General features: G+C 47.1%; 1 protein-coding gene across 3 annotated transcripts in view; it reads left to right on the forward strand.

Annotated features, from left to right (window-relative positions):
• Window positions 1–12,633, forward strand: part of ERG (ETS transcription factor ERG) — a 229,077-nt gene that overhangs the window by 52,323 nt on the left and 164,121 nt on the right. For all 3 annotated transcript variants that reach the window (XM_040621901.1, XM_040621899.1, XM_040621900.1), the window contains exon 3: window positions 8,055–8,142. In XM_040621901.1, the coding sequence (XP_040477835.1) occupies window positions 8,104–8,142 (39 nt within the window). In that variant the 5' untranslated portion in view covers window positions 8,055–8,103. The remainder of the gene's footprint in view (window positions 1–8,054; window positions 8,143–12,633) is intronic.

Here is a 12,633-nt window from a genome sequence, read left to right on the forward strand (position 1 = left end):
ATTTGTAAATATTTGGTATCTTGGATGTTTGATTATTTGTGTTCCCAGACCTCCCAAGACCTTTCCTTGGTGGAAGGTGGGTGGGGGATGGGGGAAATAGGTGATGAAGATTGAAGAGTACCCTTATCATAGTGAAAAAACTGAAACCAAAACCAAAGACCTTTCCCTGGATCATTTGGTATATGTGGAGGGATTGTGTTGGTTCCACTGATTGTCTCCCTTAAGTAAGATGCCCCGTGCCCGGCCCTGCCTGCCAGCCCCCGACACTGGCAAAGGGGACTGTTGGTTATGTCACTGCCTTACGAGTTTTGACCTTGTCACCCCTCCTTTCTCTGCTGCCTCCTGCTCTCTTCTGCTCCTTCCAGAAGGACCGGAGGCAACAGATATCTATGCTTTATGATATTTACATTTTCCTGTCATATTACTAAGTTTGGTTTGTGGTTATTTTATAGTTATTTCACCTGAATTCAGTGGAAGCCTCATCTCAAGAGGCACACACAGGGAACGCATCTCTGCATTCATTAATTATGCAAAAAAAAAAAAAGGTGGAGGATTTCAGGCCTTTATCTACAAAATACGTCCCTTAGCTGTTGGGAACTATCAGGCTTCTCTCAGAAAAGCATTTCAGGGGTTGGAAGAGGTTACGGTGGGGCCTATATCATGCTCATTTAGGCCACAGAACTTAAAAAAGTCTCTCTTTTGCTAAAACAAAGCCAGGGATGATTAGTAAGTAGATGGGACAGTAATACATGGGGCCTGGGACATTCCTTGAACAGAGTTAGTGTCTGGTAAGAAAGAGTGCAGATAAATTGGATGTGATTCCTGAGGCACACCCTTCCCCCACCCCAGCCCCCAAATTGGGGCCACTAATCTTTGGCAGTTGAAATATTGAGCAAGTCCCTCAATAAAGGCGTATTAGTTTTCCAGGGCAGCTGTGACAAAGTACCACAGACTGGGGACCCAGACAACATAAATAGATTCGTAGTTCTGGAGGCTGGATGTCTGAGGTCAAGGTGTGGGCAGAGCTGGTTCCTTCCGAGGCTGTGGGAGAGAAGCTGTCCCAGGCCTCTCTCCCTGGCTTCTGGTGGCCATCTTCTTCCTGTGTCTTTACATCATCTGCCCTCTATGTGAGCAAAGACACCGGCCATATTGGATTAGGGTCCACCCTGTGACCTCACTGTGACTCGATTACTACTCTAAAGATCCCATGCCCTGTAAGGATGCTTTCTGAGCTACTGGGGGTTAGGACCCCCCAACCCAAGAAGGGCTGGGGGATCGATGCAATTCCACCCTTTGCCATAGGTCTTTGTAGTTATTTGGAAAGATAAGCCATATCCTACTGAAGAAGCTCTATTTCGTCTTTGTAGATAAATGTGAAGGTATGTTTGGGTGACTCTTCCAGCTCCCACTGGCCTCTCTTGCTTACTTCCGGTATGTAGGCACCAGGGCTAGGACTAGGGTAGGCCTGAGAGGGAGCGCTTCCTTAAATCATGGGCCCTGGGTGGGTGTCTCACTTGCTTCCCCCTCCTCCCATTCCCTTCAGGGGGAAGGGTGCCCAGGCTCTTGGCGGGAATCAAACCTGTGCTGTTCTTATGGTGGCTTAGGCTTTGCCGCTCAAAGGCTGGCGAGCTCGATCCCTACTTATCAAGAGCAAGCGTGTCTGGTGACCAGCTCATTCGATGAATGGATCCGTTATCATGGGTTTGCTTAGAGCCATTTTGTTTTACTTAACGTAAAACATTTACTAAAATGTTTTTACTTACTGAAAACTAGTTAGCTTAGAATTAAACATTCAGTTTTAAATTAAGGATTTTTTAGTCAATTGACAAAGGTCCCTAAGGAATTTATGTATTGAGAATTATTTTTCTCAAAGTTACAATATTTTATACAGTATTGACTTTTTGCTTTCTTAATCATAATAACTACCACTTATTAAGTGCTTACTGTATGCCTAGCACCGCAAGAGGTTTCTTTGGCATAATTTAATCTAATCTTCACAAAAGCCTAATGGAGTCAGCCGGGGAGAGAGCCAGACAGAGGTCCCACTCCGGTACTACCCAGTTGCACGGGACACTGGCCAAGCCTTACACTCACAGCTATGTGAACCACTGACCATCAGTTTGGGCGTAGATACCCGAGGAGTATGTCTCCCTCCTGACATCAGGTATATGGTGTCTTCCAGCACCATCAACCTGTTTTCCAAATCCCCTGCCCCAGCTGTGTAGCCTACACTGTAATTCAATTCTGACACCACCTGGAATAGCGTCGGGCCCCACAGGTTAAGGGCTCAGTCCCACAAAACTGACTTCCCCTATTCAGTCCCTCCCCAGATTACCTACACTTCTGTCCAACGTGGCTGCAGAGTCAGGGATTCCCACATCCCCCTCCATGACTCAGGAACTTGCTAGAAGGACACAGAACTCAGGAAAATGCTATGCTCACCACTTCAGTTTATGATAAAGGATACAGGGAAACAGATGGAGAGGTTCATCGATGAGTTCTAGAAAGGTCCTGAGCGCAGGCACTTCTGTCCCCATGGAGCTGGGATGTGTCCCCTCTCGGCAAATGGATGTGTTCACCAACCTGGAAGCTCTGACTCCTGTCATACAGAAAATTTTTAAAAAGTTTCATCACATAGGAATATCGATCATTAACTCATTCTCCAGCCCTTCTCCTCTCCCCAGAGGATGGGGGTGGGGCCAAAAGCTCCAGGCTTCTCATCAAGGCATGGTCTTTCTGAGACCACCGTGAAGCTATCTGGGGGTCCTCCAGGGGTCACCTCATTAGAACAAGAGATGCTTCTATTGTTCTTCTCCCTCAGGAAAATCCAGTAATTTTAAGAGCTCTGGGCCAGGAACTGGGGACAGAGACCAATTATTATTCTTCTTCTTATTTTTTTTTACCACAGTTATATTATCCCCATTTTACAGATGTGTAACAGTAGCTCCTCAAGGGTGAAGTGGGCTTTCCTAGGTTTCCAAGGAGGAAAACCAGGCCCCGCACCTCCAGCTCAGATCCAGGGCTGCCCCACCAGAGAGTGCCCCCATGGGCAGGGGGCTGCCCCCATGCCCTCCAGGGCCCATCCCACATTCCACACCACACCTGAGGTGCCTGGGAATCCGCAGCTCTTGCCCGAACGGGCCTGAGCATCTTTGGGGCCTACACCCGCCTCTTTCCTGGACTCCATCTTGTTTGGCAGACTCCGTGTGTTTCCCTAGGCGGGAAGCATGGCCCTCAGGATGGCTGTTTGGTGGGGGCATGGCCATGTGGACCAGGGTGTTCCCATGACTGTGTGGGGGGCCCCTCGCATAGGGATAGAACTGGGATTGGGAAGAGGAGGTGTGGGACCTGTCCATTTCTAATTCTTGCCCTGCAAATAGTCATGTCTTTTCTTAATCATTTTGCAGCATTGCCTCCCTAATTACGAAACGCTTATTTTCCTTTTGGCACTGTGAGTCTGTCCACACTCGATGCAATTATAGCTCAAGTAACTCAAATATTTGTTTCTGTTTGTAAGACATTGGTATTTTTAAGAAAAGGATGAAGAAGGGAGACAAATAGAATTCTGTTGAATGTCAATGCATTTTAGTGTTTAAGATACCCAATGAGGAAATAATGCTAGATCCTGAAACACAGAGTCATAAATATACACAGTACTGAATGAATTGATCACAAGAAACACATATTAAATAATAAAAGGGCTTTTAGACAACACGGATTCAAGTTCTGCAAGGGTTCAAAGCCAGGTAAAATAGGAAACGGAAGGGTTCTCACAGTGATATAAAACCCAATGTCATTCATCAACAACTAAAAATTTGAAAAATGATCATTAGAAACACAATCGTAAATTAGAAGTGCTCTTAAAAAAAATCCATAAACTTCCTCCCAAGGGGCAGAAAAGAAAAGGCACCTGAATGTCTGCAGAAACCGTCAAGGATATTGTGGGGGAGGGGACATGCTAAGTGGTAGTACTTTCATCCTCTTGGTCTTGAGGTGTTTTGCTTTTTAGCTAACCTGGTTTGCAAGGGAGGGGCGCCATTTGCATGAATGTTTAAGAAATTCCTCTGATAATGGGGTCCTGCGGGTGGTTGTGGGTTAGGGTCATATACCTTGGTTCCCTAATGTGAGGAGCCGGCGGAGTTTTTGTTCCCTGCCTTCCCGCCAGCCCACATGCCTCTTGTTCTTCAAGACTCCAGTGGCACCTCGTTGGCTCTCCTTATGTATCCACTCTCTCCCTCCTCTGGGTGTTGTCCGTGACCCGCATACGGCACCTCTTGATATCCGTATGAAGTATTTCCCGTTTCCATCCCTTGAGGGGGGGTCTGTGTTGCATCTGGAATCTGTATATTCCCTTCCCCCGCCATTTCATCTTTGATAAATGGAAAGTACCCGAAACTTCCCCATCAAAGATGGGAGACACAAATAGTTGTTTATTAACTTTATCTCTTGGCGGGTCACAGACGGAATGGCCACTGTCACGGCTGTGACATTTCTGTGGTCTTAGACATCCAGAATGTTGATTCCATTTCATCAGATTTGAAATTCCCAGAAGGCTGGCAGAGTCCCCTCCTGCGAAGTGGGGATTCAGCTGCTCCAGGAAGGGCTCTGTGAACCCCATAGACTCTTTGGGTAGCAGGGTTTTTGGTTGCTCTTCAGTTTCCAAACTTACTTTGAGGGGAAGACCAGGGTTTGAGGTCACATCTCTTCGCTGGATCGAAATGGGATGATTGTGTTGGGATGAACTTTGTTTCCTTTGAGTCTCTGTTTATCTCTCTGGCTGGAAAAGTTTTAAGGGGGATCTTGATAACCTAGTTATTCAAGGCGAATTGTGCGTATTAATAATTTGCTGTTACAAAAAAGGCTGTGTAACAACCACGCCAGATCTCAGTGGTTTAAAACGAGAAGCATTTATTTAGCTCGTGAGCCTGTGGGTTGGCCATTCGGGTTGACCTTGGCTGGTCAGTTTTGGGCTTGAAGTTTCTCTCCCATGTCTAGGGTTTGGTTGTCTATCAGATGACCTAGAGTGGTCTTGGCAGGGGAGACTGGATGGCTTGGCTTTGTGCCACATGCCTCTCATCCTCCAGCATGCTAGCCCGGCATATTCCCATGGTGGCGGCAGGTTGCAGATGGAAACATCTCATGCCTCTTGGGGCTTTAGCTAGGAACTAGCCCACTGTCCTGCTGCTGCATTCTGTTGACTGAAGCAAGTCACAGGGACCGCTCCAAACCAAGGGCTGGGGAAGCAAGTTTGACCTCTTTAGGGAGAGAACCCCAAGGTCACATGGCAAAAGGCGTAGATACAAGGAAGAGAGGGGAACTGGAACCATCACTGTAATATACCGTCGTGGGACAGTGAACTATAAGCTACTCTTTCTTCTCTAGGTATCTAGAACACTTCTAGGGTGTTCATGTTATCCACCTGTCTAATAAACTATCCCTGAGCCTGGCAGCTTAAAACAGCTGATTTATTATTTCTCGTGGTTCTCTGGGCTGCCTGGACTCAGCTGGACTGTTCTGCTTTCCTGATGTCGGCAGGGGCTGTGGTCATCTGAGAGATGACGTTCGAGAACGTCCAGGATGGCTCCCTTGTGGCTCTGACATGAAGTGCTGGCTGTCAGCTGTGCACCTACCTTGGGCCTTGGCCACATGTCTGTGCTGCTTGAGGAGTGGGAACTGGGTTCCCAGAGGCAAAAAGAGGAATCCTCTGGATCTTTTAAGGCCTGGGCTCAGGACTCCCAGAACGTTCTTTCTGCTGATTTGATGGGAGGGGACAAGCTTCCGCTCTTGGTGTGAGCGGCAGCGTGTGTGTGCAGGGAAGGCGGAATTGTGTGGGGTGAGCTGCCCCAGGGGGACACCGAAACATGCAGAAAGAACAGTCTGCCCCTGAGCGTGGGGTCTTGTAGTGGGGAGCCTTCCTTCTGTCAGGAGGGCTCAAAGATGGGCCTCTGTCAGGCTGAATGGCCTTGAGAGCAGAGTTTTCCTGGGGTGACGTCTACTCTCCTGAGGTGATGGTCTTGGGGGAGTCAAAGTTTCCTGGGTCGAAGGAAGACTTTCAGGGAGTCGAAGTCTCCTGAGCAAGCTTCACGAGAGCTTTGGCCGGACTCCCATTCTCGCCCAGCCTCTGTTCTCGCCACAGACCAAGGCCATGGGTCCCCTTCAATGGCTGCCCAATTCAGTTTCAAGACCTGCTTTATTCCTTCTGCATTTTTAGCAACCATTATCAATAGGACTTGCTTTAGGCTTAGAGAGAAACACTGCCTACTTTCTAAGATCAAGAAATTTGGTCGTAGTTAAAAAGTATTGCCTAAATTTCTACGTCTGTTGTCTCTTTGTCCAGCCAAGCTCCCCCAGATCTGGGGAGGAGTCCATGGAGCCCTTTTGGGAGACAGGCCATGTAGACCTGGAGGTGGAGGCCTCCCGTGAGAAGCCCATATTTGTTGGGAGTGGGTGTGTTTGCACCTTGAGAGGGTCAGAAAGGCAGGACACAGATGCCGTTGGGGCATCAGTGAATGCTTTTGCCTACCCCTGGAATAATGTGGTCAACGGCAGACTCAAGAGACAGCTTCCATGGGTATCGTCCTGTAGAACTGTTGATTTTTATTTCACAGTGTACTACTTCTAAGAGTCATAGGCCAGATTTACAAAGAAGAAAACCAACAGACAAAAGTTCAGTGCCAGGATGCAATGGATGGCTAAGATGTACAGAGAACCAAAGCCTGGGCAGAGCGTGGCTCCTGGAGTTAGAGCCATGGGTGAGGGTCCGCAGGACAGGAGAGGTCCCCGTAGGCCAGAACGGTGGCCAAATAGGGAGGGAGTGTGGCGTGGGTGGTGGGCAGGTGTGGGGAAGAAACACCCCAGCCCTCTTCCTCCTGCACCCTGATCTCCAGATGGTGTCTCATCGACCAAACATGATGGGGGCCAGAGGGCAAGGGAGCCCTGCCCAGGCAGCCTGGGGGGGTCAGCCCCGGGGGCACAGGACAGGGAAGGGGGCTGCGGAGAGTGGGGATGGGGAGGGGCAGACAGACAGTAGCCAGGACACACTGGTTTATAATCTGAGTAAAGGGCTATATTGGATGATGTATTGATCCCTAGAGTATAGACACCTGGGAATGTAATTCACTTAAATTTAAATTAATTTTAAAAATGCACTAACATGGTGCGCGTGGGTGGCTTAGTGGGTTGAGCGTCTGCCTTGGCCTCAGGTCATAATCCCAGGGTCCTGGGATCGAGCCCCACATGGGGCTCCCTGCTCAGTGGGGAGCCTGCTTCTCTCTCTGTCTCGGCCGCTCCCCCTGCTTGTGTTCTCTTGCACTCTCTCTCTCTCAAAATAAGTAAATAAAATCTTTAAAAAAATAAAGTGAACTAACATATCTTCAAAATATAGGGCAAAACCTGTCCATCAGGTCAAACTGAAATGTCTCGGGGGCCTTGGAGTCAGGCCAGTTTGACTTGAATCCTGTCTCTGTTGCTTATGAACCAGGTGATCCTGAACAAATCAGTGCCCATCCCCCGGGTCCCCATGTCCCTGACTGGACAAGGGGGGCTGACTCTCGGTGGTGGTCGGGATTAAATGAGAACATGCCTGGGGAGCCCCTGGTCCAGGAGGGCCACTTAGGCGCACCGTGAACGGCGGCTGTGCTTTGTATTAGAAGCATAATCGTGAAGCTTAAAAGGATGTGTAGGTGGCTAATTAAGTTTGGTGGGAACCCAGAAGCCAGTTCCCTCAATATCCTAGAAAATGTCTCATTCTTGGTTTCCTTTCTTCCTTGAAACGATCACTCGCAGACGCTGTCCGCGTAACACGACATGCGCGAGCTGCCCGCGACGTGGGTTTGTTGAGTTTGTCAGGCTGGTGTTTGATGGGGGCTCCACATAAGCAACATTCCCAACAGGAGACACGTGGCTTTTCTAGTCGCTTCGTTTGCAGGCCACGGGTTTGTGGTTTGCGTTCAACGCAAAGCTGTGATTCTTTTCCCCTGGGGGTGCTGCGTTGGGTCCTAATGGAAACCCAAACTCAGAAACGTGGTTGTTGATTGCCCCTTTTTGTCTCCCAGCTGTCTCCGGTTCTGAGCGGACGGTGACTGAGCTGATCTGCTGAAGGACATGGTTCAGACTGTCCCGGACCCAGCAGCTCATATCAAGGTAGGTCTCAACTTGGCCGGGAAGCCGCCCGGGGCTTCCTCCTCGGCTGGATTTTCGGGGCTGCCTGCCCACAGATCAGTGACTACAGGGGGCAGCCACCTCAGCCACGGGCTGCCACCTGTTTTTATACCGCCATGAGCTAAAACAATGGTTTCGCAATATTACATGGTTGAAAAAAGAATCAAAAGAAAAATATTTCATAACGTGTACATGATATGAAATTTAGATTGCATTGTCCATAAAGAAAGTTGTGCTGGGACAAGCCACGCTCCCTCCTTTCCACGCCATCTGTGGCTGCTTTCGTGTTCTGATGGCAGGGGTGGTGAGTGGTTGTGACCAAGACCGCAAAGCTGAAAGTATCTCCTGTCTGGCCTCTTGCAGACGATCGCTGACCCCTGAGTTAACGTATAAGCCGCCTCTAGATTTTTCCAGCTTCTGCTTGAATTCCACCCCCGTCATGCTAGCCTGGGGTTACCTGGGAAGGCGCTGGAGGCCGAGCGCTGGCACTGCCCGTGCCCAGGGGTGGTTTCCCCTGGGCACACCTGCTGCTCAGCAGCTGTCCCGGCACACCTGTTCCCGGGGCCTCTGGAGGTGAGGCAACGAGGAAGTGAGACTTGAGCCACCCAGAGTTCCCGAGAGGAAGCCAGCCCGTTTGTGCCGACGCTCCAGCACCCACGGGTGTAGCTGTGGGAGGAAGTGAAGTGATGGTTTTAATAACTTGACCCAGATCAAAGTTACAAGAAACACTGGGGCTTGAGCTATATTACCCAGATAGGCTGTCTACACCTCTATGAGTTAGTTCAGCTGTCTACACCGGTCCAGATCATTCACCACCTTGCCAGTTCTTCATGTTCCCCGTATAAATTCATTCTCCCTAAGTGGCCTTGTCGGTTTTACTAATCTCTGTTTCTTGGCCTAAAACATTTATTGAAAATGGAAAGGGGCTTATAATCGAAAAGCTAAATATAATTTTATAAAAATTATATAAAATGATTTTTTTAGCTAAAATATTAAATGTCCTCCCAAATCACACACACACACACACACACACACACACACACAAGCACCCACACACACATTTTAAAAGCAATACATTTGGGAGTATTATGTACCACGTGGAATTCATATCTGTACACATTCGAAAATGGGTTTAGAGGTAATGAGTTCAGTGCGTTCTTTAGGCTTTGTGGGTGTTCCTGAAGTGTCAGAAAGAGGGGTGACCCAAGGAGTGTTGAGGGTGCTGGATTTTGTTTGGAGACGGGGAGGAGCAGATCTTTGTGGGGGACACTATAATGTGATTTCTGTGTGATGTTTCACTGGGGTTGTGACAATTCTGTCTACAAAATACAAGTGGGAAATCTCTTGAGGATGCGGTAAGGTTTCTCTACCTGGGGCGTATTTGACAAGTGTGTCCACGCCACCCAGGGACGAGGGTGGGGACGACTGTCTTCTTTTTGGTCTCTGTTGGCTATGAAGTTGCAGGATGCAGGTACAAGCCCGTAGAGAAATTGGCACAAGAAGTATCTTCTGTACCTCAAGGTATGAATGTCAACAACAGAAATTCACTTTGACTGGCATTGTATCCCTAGCCAACCAGAGGGAAAGATGAAGTCAGCAAGAAATTATTACGGATTTTTAAAAGTTAATTCATCAAGGGCAGTCTCGATAAACCTGAGAAACCTGATCTCTGAAAACGTGTTTAGTGGCAATGTCCCTGTTTGACCTCAGGAGTGAGCTGCATTTTCAGCTCTGATGTATCTTGTTATCGTCGTAGGGGTTAGGATAATGTGAGTGAAGCATAAAGAGGAATGGTGACCCAGAGAGCTTTCTAAAAATAAATTCCAACTCAAATGGCTTCTGTGTGTTTTGAAGATGTTGGCAATTTGGAGGAGCTGATGTTGGCTTCGAGTTGGAGAGGATGATATTAAAGACATTTGTTTCCTTTGTAAATCTATCAAGTTCCACCTGTTGGAATTTGAATAATTACTCTTGGACTTCCTTTTTTTTTTTTTTTTGTAAATGGAATTGGTGTCCTTGACAGCAAAGTTAGAAAAATAGATGGCCTTCCACCGTTTCCTTAAAATATCTGATTTGGGAAATTTATTCGGTAAAGTTTTATGTGCTGAGAAGTTTCTGGTTCGGGACTGAGTGGAGCTTTTATTTCTGGGAAGGGAAGTTCTTATGAATGGCATATGGGTGGTTCCACTGGAGGTATTAATGTAAATACTGGAAGATTTTGTCTTTGGCACGTTGCTGTTGAACATTTTTTGTTCATCTGTAAAGGACCTGAATTCTCCATAGAAGTCACATGGCAGGTGGCAGGGAGACAGACTTTTACGTGTCCTTCACATGTGTGTCCATAGGCTCGTCCGGAGGGAAGCAATGTTCCTTTGGTATTTAAGAAATTTATTCTGCGTGGTTTACTGTAGTTCTTTCTGCCAGAACAAATTACTTTTACCCTTTTATATGTTTAAGGAGCTAGAAATAATAATAATAATAATAAAAGGGAGGGATGATAAGTGACTGTGAAATATAAAACATTCTTGATTTAAATAGTGTAACCATGGGGGCAATTCATTTACAAACAAAATGAGCCGGACTTTAAAAAAAACTTTAGCTTTTTCTCTGTTGGTGATAATACTAAGTCACTCAGCACATTTTAAGTTGTTTTTTCTTGGCTGGCTCTTCCACGTCCTTTCTTAGAAATTATACTTGCGTGTTCCAGAAGCATGATCTTAGCATGTTAGGTGCATGTGGCCATGCTTCTGCTCCGCAGCGGGGATAGAGTCCATCTGTGCCAAAGATGTACCCATGCTCTCATCCCAAGCAGGGAAAAGGACCTGTGGGTTCATTTTGTTAGAATTCAAGCTTTTGGTCATTAATTCTCATTCGGATAAAGGAATTTCCCATTTCCATCATTGCATTTCCTCTCAAGACTTCCAACTTCTTAATATTTTCATTTGCTAACATTTGATGAAGTGGATTAACATATGAGTCAAATTTATAGCTTTAAAGGGACACCTGATGGGCACATTTTTCAGTTGTCCCCTTTGCTAGTCGCGAGCTGCTCGCGTTGAAGGCCGTAGGTTTTGGAGCTGACCCAGCGAGCCCTGGACTGAGGGGAGCAGTGTGGTTGTGAGTTTAGCTGTGTCATCTGGAGATGCTGGTTACAAAACCGTCTGAGTCCTGCAGCCAAGCTAGGTTCATGCCGTGGATCAGAGCGAGGGTTCTGGGGTCTTAAGACTTGGTTCAAATCCCGTTTCATCATTTACTGACTTTGGACAGGTTCCTTAATCTCTGTGCCTGGTTTTGCTCTTGCCTGAAAAGCAGGCATCGACTTTGTGGGGTCAGTGTGAGGATTCAGTGAGTTATTACATGCAACACACCAAAACCCCATTGAGTGCTGAACTGTCGTGAGCCATTCCCCTGGCATTCTAGAGAATGAGGGTAACATCCAGCATAAAGATACAGTGTTGTAGTGTCGCTAATACACACACAGCAGCGTGGGTACGTCTTACAGAATACAGAGTCGAGTGAAAAAAAAATCTGAAACAGTGCGCTCTATGGCACAATGCTTTGCACATTCGTGAAACATGTATACTTCCCAAATAGCATCATATAATTTTCGTGGGTATGCACATACTTAAAACACAGTGACCACATCAGAGTAAGAGGGGTGCGTGCGCGGGCCATGTTGGCTTGTTGCTTTGAGAAGTGGCTAAGGGCTAAGGGAAAACATATCAATATGCAGATAAAAGAGGTTTATAGCATAGAGGTTTGGGTGTGGCACACAGGGTGCTCTCCTCCACGCTGGTAGGAGTGTAAATCAGTACAACCACTTTGGTATGAGCCGAGTGTTACCTTGTAAAGCCAAAGATGCACCTGCCTGAGCTCCAGTGGCCCCAGCCCCGGGCACGCACCCTGATGCACATGGACACCAGGAGATATACCTGAGCAAAACTGAGCAGCCCAGATGCCCGCCAGGAGCACGGATAAATAAATGGCATTCTAACCCTGTAATGGAAAACCATACAGCAGTGAAAATCAACAAGTGTCTACCTGTGTCTGTGTATTAATCCAGATGATTCTCAAGGTTGGGTGGAAAAACAAGTCACAGGAGAATAAACGCAACGTGATTCCACATATAAAGATCAAAACATGGCAGAACTAAAAAACATGTTTTCAGAGAAACATATATGCGTCGAAAAGGAAAAAAGTCGTGTCGAGTCCATAATTCAGGGGAGGAGTTACCTTGTCGGGGAGGGGAGAGCTTCTGGAAGGGGCTTCGGAGGTCCTGGTCTTGCCTGTAGTGAGTTGAGCCCATACAAGGGTGTTTGTTTCCTGTTCGTTGAAGTGCACAAATTATTACCTATCCTGTTTGTGTTAAGAGCGAAGCTTCTGTATGGTGACTAATATAACAAAATAAATATTATTTAAAAAAGCGATGCTTCTAAATCATTAGCCATCAGGGAAATTCAAATCAAAACCACA

The sequence above is a fragment of the Ursus maritimus genome, unplaced genomic scaffold (assembly GCF_017311325.1).
Source record: "Ursus maritimus isolate PB19 unplaced genomic scaffold, ASM1731132v1 scaffold_4, whole genome shotgun sequence".
NCBI lineage: Eukaryota > Metazoa > Chordata > Mammalia > Carnivora > Ursidae > Ursus > Ursus maritimus.